The sequence below is a fragment of the Oncorhynchus mykiss genome, chromosome 21, assembly GCF_013265735.2.
Source record: "Oncorhynchus mykiss isolate Arlee chromosome 21, USDA_OmykA_1.1, whole genome shotgun sequence".
NCBI lineage: Eukaryota > Metazoa > Chordata > Actinopteri > Salmoniformes > Salmonidae > Oncorhynchus > Oncorhynchus mykiss.
Window position 1 is genome coordinate 32,678,184 of NC_048585.1, and position 15,678 is coordinate 32,693,861.

At 44.5% G+C, this 15,678-nt stretch overlaps 1 protein-coding gene across 5 annotated transcripts; it reads right to left on the reverse strand.

Moving 5' to 3' along the window:
* Positions 1–1,710: 1,710 nt before the first annotated feature.
* Positions 1,711–11,580, reverse strand: LOC110500273 (solute carrier organic anion transporter family member 1C1). Of its 5 annotated transcripts, none has more exons than XM_021577559.2 (17): positions 11,154–11,580; positions 9,611–9,862; positions 9,157–9,240; positions 8,389–8,539; positions 7,999–8,140; positions 7,554–7,686; positions 7,084–7,211; positions 6,695–6,841; positions 6,328–6,426; positions 5,904–6,137; positions 5,469–5,633; positions 4,745–4,940; positions 4,277–4,439; positions 2,871–3,055; positions 2,694–2,758; positions 2,486–2,603; positions 1,711–2,358 (listed from the first exon to the last, which is right to left on the reverse strand). In XM_021577559.2, the coding sequence occupies exons 4-17, from the start codon at positions 8,488–8,490 to the stop codon at positions 1,788–1,790; spliced, it is 2,448 nt and encodes an 815-aa protein (XP_021433234.2). In that variant the 5' UTR covers positions 8,491–8,539; positions 9,157–9,240; positions 9,611–9,862; positions 11,154–11,580; the 3' UTR covers positions 1,711–1,787. The 5 variants fall into 5 exon arrangements, with proteins under 5 accessions (XP_021433234.2, XP_021433233.2, XP_021433230.2 ...); XM_021577558.2 differs by having other exon boundaries at positions 9,606–9,862; XM_021577555.2 differs by having other exon boundaries at positions 9,157–9,277; positions 9,606–9,862.
* Positions 11,581–15,678: the final 4,098 nt, after the last annotated feature.

Consider the following 15,678-nt stretch of genomic DNA (forward strand, 5'->3'; position numbering starts at 1 on the left):
TGCCTAATAATGATGGATTTAGAGCACAAGGCTTTCTGCAAGCTCCGCCGCTCCATGCACCCCACCTCTCCGGCTGACATGTGTTCCATGTACTGCCCTGCAAACGGCTTGCTCCATTCATCTACACATCTGGAGCTATGCAGAAAAAGACTAGGGCAGTGTCCTCTGTGCACATTGCACGTCGTTTAGCTTTGTCTTCTCCTTTTTGTTGATTTCAGCGACCCTAAGGTCCACAGCATTGTGGAGAAAGCTGTGACGAGCATTCCGTGCGAGCTGTCCAATGAGCCGGTATCAACCTGCTCAGCCCATCACAAGTGGTGGTGGAGGTGGTGCCCATGCTCCTCCTGGCGCTGTGGCTTCAGCCAGAGGAAAGCCATTCAGAGCACCCTATCCTCCTAAGCAGGATGGCCGTGTGCACAGTGGCGGCCAGAGGGAGGAAGCTCATTGTTGTTGAAGGCCCCTTCCTCTCAAATCCCTTTCTCCCGGGCTGCTGCTTTTGACTCTGTACGGTCGATCCTCGGGAGAATCAGTCAGTCCTTCTCCACGCACTGCCTTTTTTAATGAGCTCTGTCTGTGCCTTTGTGGCGGACGAGGTGGAGAGCTGCTTCCAGCCCACTGCAGCCACCCTACCAGTCCCCCCTGTCCTCGCGGTGGACGTCTCCACCACACTACCAGCTGATATCCAAGCAGGTGAGTAGGACTGATAGAGAGCACTCTGACATATGCCTATCAGGATTGTTGTTGTCACCCCTAACACAGAGGCAGACCAGGCTTCTTCCCACCTGGAGGTTGTGGACATTGCCCCTAACACAGAGGCAGAACCCGTCTCTTCCTACCTGGAGGTTGTTGTAAACCCCCCTAACACAGAGGCAGACATGGCTTGTTCGCACCTAAAGGTTGTGGACATTGCCCCTAACACAGAGGTAGAGCCCATCTCTTCCCTCTTGGAGGTTGTGGATGTCACACCTGAAGAAAAGACTCTCACGATGGCTGTCTTTGCCACTCTGCCAGCTGACATCCAAGCAGGTGAGTAACACTTATAGAGAGCACTCTGACAGGTGCCGTTTATCATGACATCTTGGTAGAACCTATCAACTGGCCAGAGTTTAGAATCTACAGTTTGCATTTGTTTACATTCTGTCCCTCTTTTTTCCCTTTCTGTTGCTGTGGTCACCCCAGATGTCACCCTGGATTTTCCATGCAGAGCGAGGAAAGGGGCAGTCCGGCAATTTTTCTTTTTTTTTTAATAAAAAAAGTTGGAGGGCATTGTGCTGCTGCTCCTCCTGCCACAAGGAAGAGGAGTAACAATATGAATTATTCATCAGACTTTCAGAAATGGAATTGATCCATAGACCATTAAATTATTTGCATTATAATTGGCTTCAATTCTGCATTTCTTCTGTTTACTACTTAATTCATTTCAGAAAATGTCTATAAACTTTTATTGTAAATGCTTTTAATAATTTACTTATTACATTTTTATTTATTACAGTATTATTTGCCCAAAAAATGGAGGGTGCTCAACCAACGTTGAGGTGCAACCAAATACTTTAATCAAAATGCATTGTTTTATTCAAGCAAGGTTAACGTTTCGGCCTAGTCTATGATGATATACAAGTTGTGTTTGCCCAGTAAAAGGGAGACCCAGACTCATCCTGCTTCTTAAGGGTTGCAGACAGTGAAAATGTATAATTTTAAGTAAATGGCACATTTCAATTATTGAGTACAAATCTTTAATGACCATGAATTTAAATACAATTGACTTGAGGAGCAGGCAGGCTGACTGGCTAGCCCTGAAGGCCCTCTACCTCTACCTCTGTGTGGTTCATCTCAGCCAAGAGGTTGTGTGGGTTGTCTTTCTCTCTGTGGGTGTGAATCACTATGACCTCTCCCTCCGCCTGCTCGTTGGCCTGATCAGAAGGCTTCTCTTCTTCCTTGCTCACAGGAGCAGGAGGGATGGCATCTGGAGTAACATCCTCCTCTCTTCTATAGAACACCTCTTCCACCTCCTCGTTCTGGCTGCGAGTTAGACTGAGGTCACTCGTTCTCTCTACTTGGGTGTTGGATAGTTCCTCCTCCACCTCTGTGTCTTTTTGAGTTTGGAGGGAGTTATCCTGTTCCGGCTCTCCCTCTCTTTCTCCCTCTTTAGGGGTGTGCACCTCAATTTCCTTCTGTGTGTTGAGGGGTTCAGTGGTTTTTGGGGGAGTCTGAAGTTCGATCTCTAGCGATGAGTGTGGGGGCTGTCCCGTTGTGGTGTCCCCCTCCTTCCTAAACTGTATCCTCAGCAGGGCAATGACTGCGATGATGAAAAAGTAGGAGGAGCCACTGAGACATGTGATGAGGCCAAGGAAGATCACCCTGCAAGGATGGGATAGGACACATCACAACACTGCTGCTCACTCATATTCAAACACACCTCAGAGTATGCACACACACATGGACGCACTCACACATTGGCGTGAGCCCACACACACAATGAACTTACCTGTACATATCAGAGTCATACATTCGACAGGCACCTCTGCCCCCGCATTTCTTGATCCCCCACCTCAAACATGTTGAGTCAATCAAAGCTCCGAAGTACACTGGTGCTGGAATACCCCCTACAAAGAGATCCGAGTTCAGTACGCTGTATTAAGGACCTCTATGATATCAAGGGGTCTTTACGTACAACAGAGAAAATGAAGACTTACCTAGGGTTCTCATCACCAAAGTTTGGATACCTAACGCCAGGGATTTTAGCTCGGGCTTGATGCACCTACAAACACACATCACACATCACATACACAGTCTAACACAGTCTTGTGGCAGCAGGTGTCCCAGGTTCCAACCCCGGTTGGTCACACAAGTATTGGAACATGGCGACTGACCGTATGATGACCATGTATCCCGGCGTGGTCCCAAGGGAGTTGATAAAGGAGCTGAGTACGGACACAGCCATGTAGGAAGTGAAGCTGCGGCTGCACTCTCTGCTGCGAGGACACTGGCCTAATATTACTGACATGCTGCCCTCTGGTGCAGAGGAGGACAACACACAGCTACAGTTGTGGAATACCTTGTAGAACAACAACAAATACAGTAGTTATAGTTTCTCTGTTATGGTCTATAATCTCTCTCTCTATATATACAGTATATAGCTGGGTTTTTTCACTATTTTATAACCTATTTATTATCTTTACAGTTTGCTGATAATTCCGCAGTTAGACGATGACTGACGCTGTACTCTTATTGCAATTATGGGAGTGCACATATCATATAATTTTTTACTATTTCACAGTGTCAACATAGTTCAGTGGAGATAAGAGTACACACTGTCCATTATTTACACCTTGTAGTTCAAACAATAGACAAAACATGGCTGTAAACCGAAGGAGGCAGCTGAGGGGAGGACGGCTCATAATAACGTCTTGAACGGAGCGAATGGAATGGCATTCCGTTCCAGCCATTACCAGGAGCCCGTCCTCCTCAATTTAGGTGCCACCAACCTCCTGTGCTGTAGACTCACCAAACCCATGTCTAAGGGTTAGGGTTATCCTGAGGGACTTCCAATGCTCTGATCTGGTAAAGTATTTGCTCAAAGCCACAGGAGTCTACAGCCTTGTCTCAGGGCAGTAGGGCCTAGTATGTAATGATGTAATACCATGTTTACCCCATATCCTGTGTTTGTGTTGAACTTTCTCTACATGGGAATTAAATACCATCTTTTTTTTCTCCGTACATCAAAATAATACTTGATTGCCAATCAGCAATTACTTAGTCCTCTTCGTCCCGGGTGGGAGATAAGGCCCCAACAAGGCCCAAGGTAATTGTTGAAAATAACTTTTTTCAATGCCAATGAGTCACACTGAGTGCAAAAACAGTAAAAACATGCTCTTTCCATAACATATACTGACCATGTGAATCCAGGTGAACGCTATAATCCTTTATGGGTGTCATTGTTAAATCCACTTCAATCAGTGTAGATGAAGGGGAGGAGACAGGTTAAAAAAATGATTGTATGCCTTGAGACAATTGAGACATGGATTGCGTATGTGTGCCATTCAGAGGGTGAACATATTTAAGTGCCTTTCAACGGGGTATGGTAGTAGGTGCCATGGGCACCAGTTTTTGTTAAGAACTGACACACTGCTGGGTTTTTTACGCTCAACAGTTTCCCGTGTGTATCAAGACAAAGGACATAGCCAACTTGACCCAACTGTGGGAAGCATTGGAGTCAACATGGGCCAGCATCCCTGTGAAAGGTTTTGTACACTCAGTACATCAATGGTATTTGTACCGTGTTCTTGCCGTATCCTGTAGAGCTGGAGCAGCCTGCGAGGCAGGGGGAGGTGTACGTGATGCCGTTGTCTGAACACACAGGGTCCCACTCCCCAGCCAAGCAGGAGCAGTCTCTGTTACACTCTGACCACAGGTTGCCGTTGTACACTACACCAGGGGTCCTGGGGGACAGAGAAAATGGCTGCCAATCATAATGATGTTTAAATAATTGTTGCTGAACTATCAATGACATAGGCACAGTGACACAACAGCCAGGGATCCTGGCTCAGTAACAACCATACTGTATATTCCCACAAGAGGGAGCCCCGGCACAAGCCCATGTGTGTTTTGGTCTCACTCTCCCTCATATTCCACCGATTAAAACTTTTTTTGTTTTTATATAAATGAATTAACTCAATGATTGAATGAATGAATCAACCTACCTACCAACCTACCTACCAATCAACCAATCAGATGTCATATTTACCCATTGTAGGACACGGTCAGCCCAGCCACCTGAACGTTGTCACACTTAGTGCCAAACTGCAGAAGGAGGAGGAGGTAGGCCATGAAGGAGGTGACGAAAGACAGCTGGGCTCCAGACACAACACCAAGCTTATACCTCTTCATCAGTAGACCGCCCAGGAATATCCCCACGGCAACCACAGGCAGGTTCAACACACCTGGAAAAGTAATACTTCCATCTATAGTGTTACCAGAAAAAGATATATACTGCATCTAAAGATGCATTAGATCACCAGTGTACTGGAGTTTCTTTTCTACTCAGTCACAACAAACCTACAGGGGACAAGAGAGAATTTAAAAAAAAAATGTAATGCCATTCAACATCAATGCTGACATGAGGGAACATTTCAGTTGGAGCATGTCCAGGTTTCTATGGCTTTGTTTAGACAGATCTTTTTTGGAGCAATTGGTCTTTTGACCAATCAGATCAAATCTGAAAAATATCTGATGTGAAAATATCTGATGTGATTGGTCAAAAGACCAATTAGTGGAAAAAATATAATTTGGGCTGCCTGTCTAAAATGCAGCCCTTATCTCTCTGTCTTTAACCCAAACCTCAGGTCCAATCCAACCAATAGAGTTTGACTTTACAATGAAAACGAAGCAGAAAGAAACGTGACGGAGTGGCCACAGTTGGTTTATAAAGATGGTAGCTGATTGAGAAACATGTAGCTACAGTATCTAACCAATGAGGAAGTTGGCTCTGGCTGCTGATTGGCCAAACTGCTGTTCCATGTACTTGGCTTTGAACGTGAGCAGGCCAATGAAGGAGTTGAACTTCAGGAGGCTGCCACACAGAAGCAGAAAGTACGCTGGTGTGCTCAGCAGCTTCTTCAGTGACGGTATGAAACCTGAAGATACACAAGAAAAACATACAACACAGTTACTTTTTCTGGTTTGGGTTATGTGAATGCTTTGAGACTTTATTATTTACAGTTAGAGGGCCCTGTATATAATGTATGGTTCCTGTATTGGAATATAAATGTCCATCATAAAAGATAGGCACAGAATTCTACTTCCTGTACATAAATAGGGACAGGCATTTTTTCTTGTTCACTTGACCTGAGTGACTGGGCTCTATTCATAAGCTATCTGAAAATCGCCAATGAAAGACTGACCACCTTTTGCAATTTCAGCCAGCGCCATGGCCTGATGTGAGGTGGCGTCGTTGTTCTCTGTCCCATCCTGAGTAAGGCTGCTAGGGGGCAGCTTGTTCTCCTCTCCCTGCTTTGGCAGCGAGCGGGGCAGAAACCAGAAGGGGATGCCTGACAGGAGCATGATGACAGAGGAGACCAGGAAACCCAGCCACCAGGCCCCCACCCAGCGGGCATCCTTGGGAGTGATGGTCACAGTCTCTGGAAGATGTGAGAGACATCTCTATCATAAGCACTGATACACATACTATACTGAGAATACAAATAACATAAAGGGAATTATTTGAGTGTTTTTGAGTGGTTTTGAATTCATTTGGATCCAAAATTAATATACATTGCTTAGTAGAAAGGACCCTAACAAAATAATGTGTACAGTATGTGATTCTCTTACCCAGATCGACATATCCAATGTCTACATAGAGACTGGCACACAACGACCCCAGCAGGAAACCGAACATGGGACCTAGCAGTGTGATGGTCTGTAGACATGCTGTCAATCATAAAACACACAGTTAGGCCTACAGCCCGATCTACTCAGTTACTGTACATAAGTCACAACTAGGGTTGTAAAATTCCTGGAACTTTCAATAAATGCGAAACCTAGTCATGACATATTTACAATACATGACACACACTCATTTGACGGTTAACACACACACACACACACACACACACACACACACACACACACACACACACACACACACACACACACACACACAGTGGCTTCTGCTCTGCTGCGAGTCAAATTAACGCACCAATATAAAAAGCAGAGTTTTCAGCTTTAGCGAAGTCGTCGATGTAGGAGATGCCTAGTGGGGTGACGGGGGTCTCTCCTATCCCCCTCAGAGCGTTTCCCAGAAACACATAAATCCACATGTGGGAGCTGGAGTCCCTCACACAGTCTACAGAAGGAATCATACAGAGACACACAGGTGCACAGTATAATTCCTCTATCAGGGATGACGTATGTACAACTTGTACGCTGCACCATGGTTCCCTATGAAGCCAATAGGGCATCTGTAGGGCCTGCAGAAATAGCATTCTAAGTAAAGTCTCATGCTGGATCAGCCTTTGACAAGTCAGGCCAATCGAGACTCCTGCTGTAAGGTACAAACAGGTAAAGATGTTTCTCTGTGATTGATACCTGTGTTGATGTCCGAAGGTGTCTCCCTCTGGATCTCAGGGATGTCTGTCTGATTTAGAAGGTCCAGACATGGGGTTATACTGACACTGTCATTCATTGAGCCTTGGATGACTGTGTCAAATGTGTAGCTGTAGAAGAGACAGACCAGTTAGTAGTCATGTCATGTTCTACGGGCCTTGTGATGAATACCGATTCAAGTTTAAGTGTAACAAAGATGTGATTCGTTGAGATGAGACGCTGATCAACAACTAATCTTTCGTGGACAGATCTACGTAAACACAACTGATAGGCTTAGGCTAACGAGCAGCAGTAGTTTCTGTGTTTTTGTTGTTACTGGTTATTTTGTGTGTTAGCACAAAACCGAGATGAATCAGCAACTGCATACATTTCTTTATTTCTAAAGTGAAACTATCATCCGTATAGGAGTATCTCGACAATATAAGTTTAACCAGTATTTCAATTGTTTTTACCGTCCCATGAAGAAGTGTGGCAGGCCTGTGAGGAATGATCCTACAGCCATGAGGAAACAGCCCACAGCAATGAGCCTGGGCCGGTGCAGCTTTGCGCCAAAATGGCTGACCACAGCCAGGAACAGCAGGTTACCTGCAAGAAACCACAACACTACAGTAGCCTGGAAACGCAAATTTAAGCTCTGTTTTTTTTCCAACTAAAAATAGCATGACAGTTTAGGTTCCAGGCTATCACAACATAGCAGCACATAAAACAATGTTAGGGGTTTGACAGTAGAGTTGTGGACAAACTGCCAGTTAATCAATTAATAGGAACAACTACAAAACGGAACAGTATTGAGAGCAGACTGACTGAACCACAACAAAAATGGACCACCCTGTAGTCTGTAGTGAAGATAGTTTTCACTACATGAATTCTCAAGCAACTTAATGTTATTGTTGATACCCATCTCAAAGCTGCCGTCTATGAGTCCGATGAGAGAGCTGGACAGGTCAAAGCGTCTCTCTATCTGAGTGATGGCACTCTTCATGTAGGTCCCTGACAGAACCTTGGAGAAGTAGGCGAATGACAGGGCCACGATGAACAGCTGACAAACACAAGGGAGAGAACATTAGTGTGTGTTTATCCGGGTCTATGTGCTTGCCAATGGTTGTTTGTCAACGTGTGTGTGTGTGTGTGCATGCATGCTTATGTGCGTGCCAATGTGTACCCATGGGAACGACGTGAGTGCATATGTTTCGCACATCTGTCTGTGTGTGTGCACCTGCGTGGATGCGTGTGCAGACAGAGTGCATGCACATTCATTTGTGTGCATTTTAAAGCATTATTAAGCACCTTGAGTGTGGAACAGCAGGGGCGTTTGGTGGCCTGCTTGTCAGAAACACACAGTTCCTGTTGGCTGGTCAGCTTCCCTCTGTCCTCCGCTGGATCACCCATTCTATCCAGTCAGATACAGGACAGCCCACTGCCTCTCAGCTTGCTCACCCTTATGCAAAAAACACATGAATTTCACACGTGAACACGTGAAGTGTTCCAAAAACATGTTTTCATGTGATCACGTGATCTTATGTGAAGTTAATGTGATAACATGTAAAGCAACATGTGATTACACAAAACTACACATGTGAAAACGTGATCACTTGAAGTGTTCCAAAACATGTTTTCACATGATTTCACATAAAATGTCACATGTGAAATCATGTGACTTTCAACAAGTGAAATAATGTGGTTTTTCTGTAAGGGCAGGAATATAAGATGCATTTTGATGTTATGTTTGATGTTACATGATCTTGAAAAGGCAATGTTCTTTGAGGTTCTTCCATGTTCCTTTCCATTTATTTTCCATTTTACTTTACCTCAGTCGTTTTCACTTTCCTTGGCAAAACAAGCTATGTGTCAGTCAAGACTTGTTCAGAGCCAACATGAATTGAAAGCAGCTTTCAATGGATTTTAAACCATTCAACAAATAGTTTTATTAAGGTAGAGTAGACCCAACTAAACACTTTTGATTCTTTACACACACATCGAGAGCCTACACGACCGTAATTAGCCCCAAACTCAGCATGGTAATATGAGTAAGAAAATACGGACTTAATAACTCACCTCTGGAGTATGAGAATCCAAAAATGGCTATTCACAAACACCTCGGCACAGTTACTGTCAGGTACTGGAAATCAAATCCATGTTCTGAAATGACGAAGATGATTCTGGCTTCATTTGAATGCTAGTAACAATAGGAAACACAGGCCAACACAATGCAAATATGTACATGAGTTAGATGGTGGATCAGGGAGCATAGCTGGACAAAGGCACTAGCACTTTTTCTGATAATCCCCCCCCAGATTTAGCCTGGCTAATTCTCTCCCCCCTCCCAAATTCTCAGCACTCCAACCTGAAGTATCATAATAGCAGAGTCAGAATCAATCAAGTACCCCCCAAAAACACACACACACACACACACACACACACACACACACACACACACACACACACACACACACACACACACACACACACACACACAGAACCTGACTGGATAAATGTTAAAGTACCTGACCTGAGTTGGGGCTCCTCTCTCCTCCTGTGTATCCCAGACAAACAGTCTCCCGCCTCTTTCCCTCCTTGTTTCTGGTGGCAGACCTTTCCCCTCCTACTCTCTGCCCCCTGAGCCTGAGCCTGAGCCTGAGCTCCTATTATATGAGCGGGTGGCAGTGGAGGTACTGAGGACCGGCCTAACAAAAGGCCTGGAACATTTCTATTCCACACACATGCCTAAATAGAAACAAGTGGAGAGAGTGTGGAGATAGAGCTAGAGAGAGAAAGAGAGAGCGAGAGAGACGCAAATCAACTTAGTTACCTCTCACACAGCCTGCTTTCCTCAAACCAATCTTTCTGGGTACCAAACATCAAGCACCCCTAAGGGTCCTTGGGGGCACCTGTAAGTGCAGGCTGCAGGTTTTGTACACCACCAAAACCTCAGCTGCACGTGTTAAGCATTTAATCTGTCAAAGAGGACTATAAGAAGGCAACATTGCTGGTTACAAAACCAGCTCGGCCAAATGAGTCCCAATGGGTGGACCCAGCTGAGTCTGAGTCAGGGGAATGTGTTATTAGCATGTTTAACCAGCATGCATGTGGTGCAGGCAGACAGGTCGCCCTGAAAGCAGCTTTGCCCCAACAGGAGTTTGAGGGATTAACAGTTAAGAACCTGACACATTCCTGGGCACCAACCAAGGGAAAGTGCCCTTTGTGTTGAGACCTTACTATTGCTTCACGCTTTTGTTAAATGGCATGGCAGAGACACATTTGTATGTTTAAGTTCCATACTGTAGGTAATAGAAGTGCCAGCGGGTGACGTTAGGAAGGTACTGCAGGTTAAGGTATATATTGAACATACAGGCTTAACACTTAGGTGGATTTTGCGTTGTTTGTACTACAACGCATGTGCAGACTCAAGGTCTAGTTGAACTTCATTCCTTTCCTTTCATCGTACTGTTCAGCAGAATAACAGTGGAAAGAAGATGTTATACTTTCTGTAGACAGTGCAGCCTTCTGGTGATATTGGTTACTGCTTATTTTCACCAGTTGTTGAAGCCATATCAATGGTTGAGATTAAAGTAAAATATCAAGAGGGCACAATCCCCACATAAATGATTTACTAGGAGTTATACACTTGTTTAATGGCCAATTTACAAATCATTGGAAATCATTGAAAATGACAAGAATATGCAAGGTTAATAACGGCACAACAAAATATCACCATTACAGTATATATACTGTATGTCCTAATCACTGGCTACAGTACTGTATATACAGCATTCTCAATGTTGACAATAATTATTTATATTAATTCACAAGATTGCTTAAAAACAGGGCTTTACAAGGTAAAAAATAGTACTACCAACAACATTCCATCACCACTGATATGTTCTCAAACTAATATTCTTCAATTGCAAAAAAATAGATCACAACATTTAGAACAAAGCTCAAATTGAGGGTCAACAAAGTCAACAAACTAACAAGCAGGTTTAATGGAAGGATGAAATAGTATGAAATTAATTATCAAAATGTAAATCTCAATGAAAACATGTCATCTTTACCAGTAAATGTGTGCTTGTTTTCTTTGGCAACTGTGGTGTAAGCGGGATAAACGCCTCTGCTCCGCACATTATCTGGAACGAATCAAATCGGGCAGTACCAAGTCGTCCATTATTTCCATATAATGTACGAAGCTTCAGTGTTTATCCCTTACATGTACGTGTGTATGTAAATGTGTCTATGTCTCCCTGGATCTATCCGTCCTTTCCTTGCTGTGTTGGGTCCTCTCCTTTCTCTTTCTGGTACAAGCTACAGCCACCTTATGACAAACTTCTCCGTCTCTCCATCTGTAGCCTTGGATGTGAAAGTGTTTCTCCTGACAGCACCTTTTGAATAACAGACAAAAAGAGCAAAATAAAGTAGTTACAACAATTAGTCCGATTTTGACACCACACAAAAATATTAGGAATCACAATCCAGACCTCAAACGCGAAGCACATGAACACAACACAATAACCACAGAGGTGTTCAATTTCAACAGATCAATTTTCAATTTCAACAGATCAAGAGATATAAATGTGTTCCCGTTGTAGCGCCACCGTGTGGTCAATTTGAAAACGTGCATATGTGGAGTCTTGACAGGGTTTGGAACATGTGCACCAAGTTTAGTTACAATATAAATATCCGTGTCTGATTTATATGCATTTATGTGCCAGACTACGCCCACATTAATGTTTTTGGTCAGTTGTTTGAAATACTAGTCTGGAAAATATTGCATTGAAAGACCATAGATGCCATATATCAAGTTTCATCCAGATTGGCAGGCCCCAAAGGCCTCGGATCAATTTCCTGGATTTTTTTTATTTACTTTTTAACTTTAATTTAACTAGGCAAGTCAGTTAAGAATAAATTCTTATTTACAATGATGACCTACCCTGACCAAACCCAGACGATGCTGGGACAATTGTGCGCTTCCCTATGGGACTCCCAATCACGGCTAGATGTGATACAGCCTGGAATCAAACCAGGGACTGTAGTGACACCTCTTGCACTGAGATGCAGTGCCTTAGACCACTGTGCCACTCGGGAGCCCAGATGCAAGGTCTGGCCATCCATTATGTATAAATTCTAGTTAACCATGTTTTGAGGCTACAAGGTGTTTGTTTTCAGTTAAACAGGTCTATGTTTGGTTCTGATGGGGATGTGGCAGCTGTGGCAGCTAGTAGACCGTTGACGACGACCGCCGAGCGCCGCCCGAACAGGCAGGTGAGCCACCTTCGGTGGAAGTCGTGACATAATTAGAATTGATTGAGTGAAACTGTTAAAAAAAATGTTTTTGTAGCACATTGAAAATAATAGGCTATTGTTATCATATGGTAACACAATTAAATATTGTACATAATATTAACATCAACATACATTATTGTTTAATTCCATTTCACATATATATTTAATTGTTTCCTATTTCCTATTATTTTTTGTTACATGTAATGTTTTGGTTCAACCATAATAATAAGCATCAATAACAGGGGGAACATATTGGGTGTCTGCTGATAAGCTGTAGAAATAATATGTCCATTGATAAGACTTGTTCACAAGAAGGGCCTGAGATCAAAGTCAATATTCAGACCACCAGGGGTGAATGTGTTTAGAAAGAATATCCAGTAAGCCTCCCTTTGTAGTAGTTGGATCTCGATGTTACCTCCTTTGCTTGGTAGTGCAGCGTGCTCAATGCCTGTGTATTTGAGGGAGGAGATAGGATGGTTCGCTTCAACTGCTACTGGATAGTCAATGTTCTTACACCTGATTGAGCTGTGGTGTTGAGCTATGCATTGTTTTAATTGTCTTTTCGTTTGTCCTACGTAGGCTTTTCCACATGAACAGGTTATGAGATAGATTACTCCCTTTGTCTTGCATGAGATGATACCCCTAACAGTGATTTTTTGACCTGTATGTCGGTGTCTGAAGGATGTTTTTATAGTGCTATGGCACTGTTGGCATGAGCCACATTTGTAGTTCCCATTTGGAATGGGTGTCAAGAGTGTCTGAGTGGGCTCAGGGGGCAGGTCAGATCTCACCATGCTATCGCCAATATTGGGACCACGCTTATAGACCACCAGTGGGGGTTCCTTGAAGAGGTGTGCATTTGTTTTTTGTCTAATTGCAGAAAGTTTTTTCAGGATTTCTTTCATTTTCTCCGAACACTTTCTCAGAAGACTGTCGCATTGTTTTTTAGCAATTCCTCTCCTGGTTTTTGAGATATTTTTTATCATTGCAGCATCAAGAGGTTTGTCCTTGTAGCCTCTCATTTTGAATTTATCTGTCATTTTTTTAGCATTGTTGTCAAAATCTGTCTGGTGGCCACAGTTTTGTTTAACACTGCCTTACAGCAGTGTGAGAGATGAGGTCTTATGCTGGGTGGAAGTTTGCATCACCAGAGGACATCGCACCCTGATTCCAGAGGTCCTGAAAGTGTGAGCATGGCACATGAGCGGCACCTGGGCATCTTTAAAGGGAAGCAAAGGCGCAGGGACACGGTCTGGTAGCGGAATATTGACAGTGATATTGAGGTCTTGTGAAGGACTGCACATCATTCCCGATGTGTGGGAAATCTGGCAGAACCACTCCTGCACCCCTGACACCAGTGGAATGGCCAAAGGCTCCCTGTGACCAGCTTGAGGCGGATATATGTGGAGAGTTGCATGGGGCCCTGTCATGCCAAATAGTGTCCCCCTCTACGTCACAATGGGATTCGATAAACTATTAGCGTCCGTTGCTTGTAGGTAGGTTGACTTGTAGGTTGATGGCAGTGGTATTGTGAGTGACCCGGCCTATAGAGCGCCCATCCAACGCTCTAACATCCATGGGAATGGAGAGGGGCTGAGTGAGGATGCCCAGCTCGGACGGCAGGGTAGTGTCCAAAAAACTCCCATCGGCCCCAGAGTCGACGAGTACCCGGAGAGATTTTGACTGGTTCCCCCACAGCAGGATGGCATAGAAAGGGGTGTGAATAAGGGGAGAGGAAAAGTTATCCGTGTGGCCCACCAGAGTACTCGCCCCTTCTTGATGAGCCTGGGTTTTAAATGGGCAGGTAGCTACAATATAGACAGCTCTGGGTGTGGAGTCGGCGTAAACGCTCAGCCACAGTCAATCTATCACTGCCCAGGTGCATGGACTCCGAAGGAGGCGAGTAGGCAGCCCTCGGTAATTCCCGAGAGGACTCTGGTGACATCTGGTTCACTCGGACATGTAGAGGTGGGAATCGAGGGAGAGCGAGGGCGACAGGGCACATACTCCCTCTCCTTCCTACGTTCTCGAAGCCGCCCATCGATCCAGATGTTCAAGGCTATGAGGGAGTCAAGGTTCATGGGCAGCGCCCGAGGTGCAAGCTCATCTTTGATCACCTCTGATAATCCGTAAAGGAACAGGTCGAACAATGCTTCCGGGTTCCAGGCACTCTCAGCCGCCAATGTGCGAAAATCCACCGCATAGTCTGCCACACTACGGGAGTCTTTACGTAGCTGGTGCAGCTAACGGACAATGGAGAATCAAACACCTACGAACTCAGTCCTCCAGACTGAGGCAGACGGCGGACTGTTGCTCCCACACCGACGTGGCCCAGGCGAGTACCCTTCCAAACATCAGCGTTATGATGTACGCTATCCTCGAGCGGTCCGAGGGGAACGAAGAAGGCTTCAGCTTGAAAATGATGGTGCACTGAGAGAGAAATGCCCGACAAGTTCTGGAATCTCCAGCGTAGCACTCCAGAGGAGGTAGGCGGGGTTCTTGGACACTGGAGTAGGCTGGGAGATTATGGGTGTGACCTTAATTGCACCTCTGTCACTCGACCGCGTCATGCCATTGTTATGAGCGGTCTCAAATCACCCTCTGCCGGCGGCATAGTGTCACCCTAAAGGGCTACCGAGTGGCGCAGCAGTCACTGCATCTCAGTGCAAGAGGTGTCACTACAGTTTCTGGTTCAAATCCAGGCTGTATCACATCTGGCCATGATTGGGAGTCCCATTGGGCAGTGCACAATTGGCCCAGCGTTGTCCGGGTTTGGCCCGGGTAGGCCATCATTGTAAATAAGACTTTGTTCTTAACTGACTTGACTAGTAAAATAAAGGTAAAATAAAAAATACAAATAAAAGTGGTAAACTCAGTCATTCTGGATGGAGGCTAACTATTATTGTCTAAATTACACTATATTGCCTGGAAATACAATGACATTGCTAAAGTAGTCAAATATTTAGTAGGAAACAACTTTGCCAGCATTATCATGTCGTCAAATTTACTTCAGACATATGGCAATGTTGTCATTAGTTAGCAAAGTTAGTCAAAAATAGCTAGCAATGCTAACGTTAGCTAGTTAAAATCCGGTGGCCTCCCCACAATTTTAACTAGCTAACGTTATACTGCATCTAAAGTCAATCTGGGGACATCAAAATTATGACAATTATTTGCCTCTTTTGAATATCATAGTATTTCCCCGCCACTGTAATGCACTTTTTATGAAATCTTCATCTGTGCTCATTGACGATGCATTGAGTAGAACCATTGGAGGCTGCTGAGGGTTTATAATGTCTG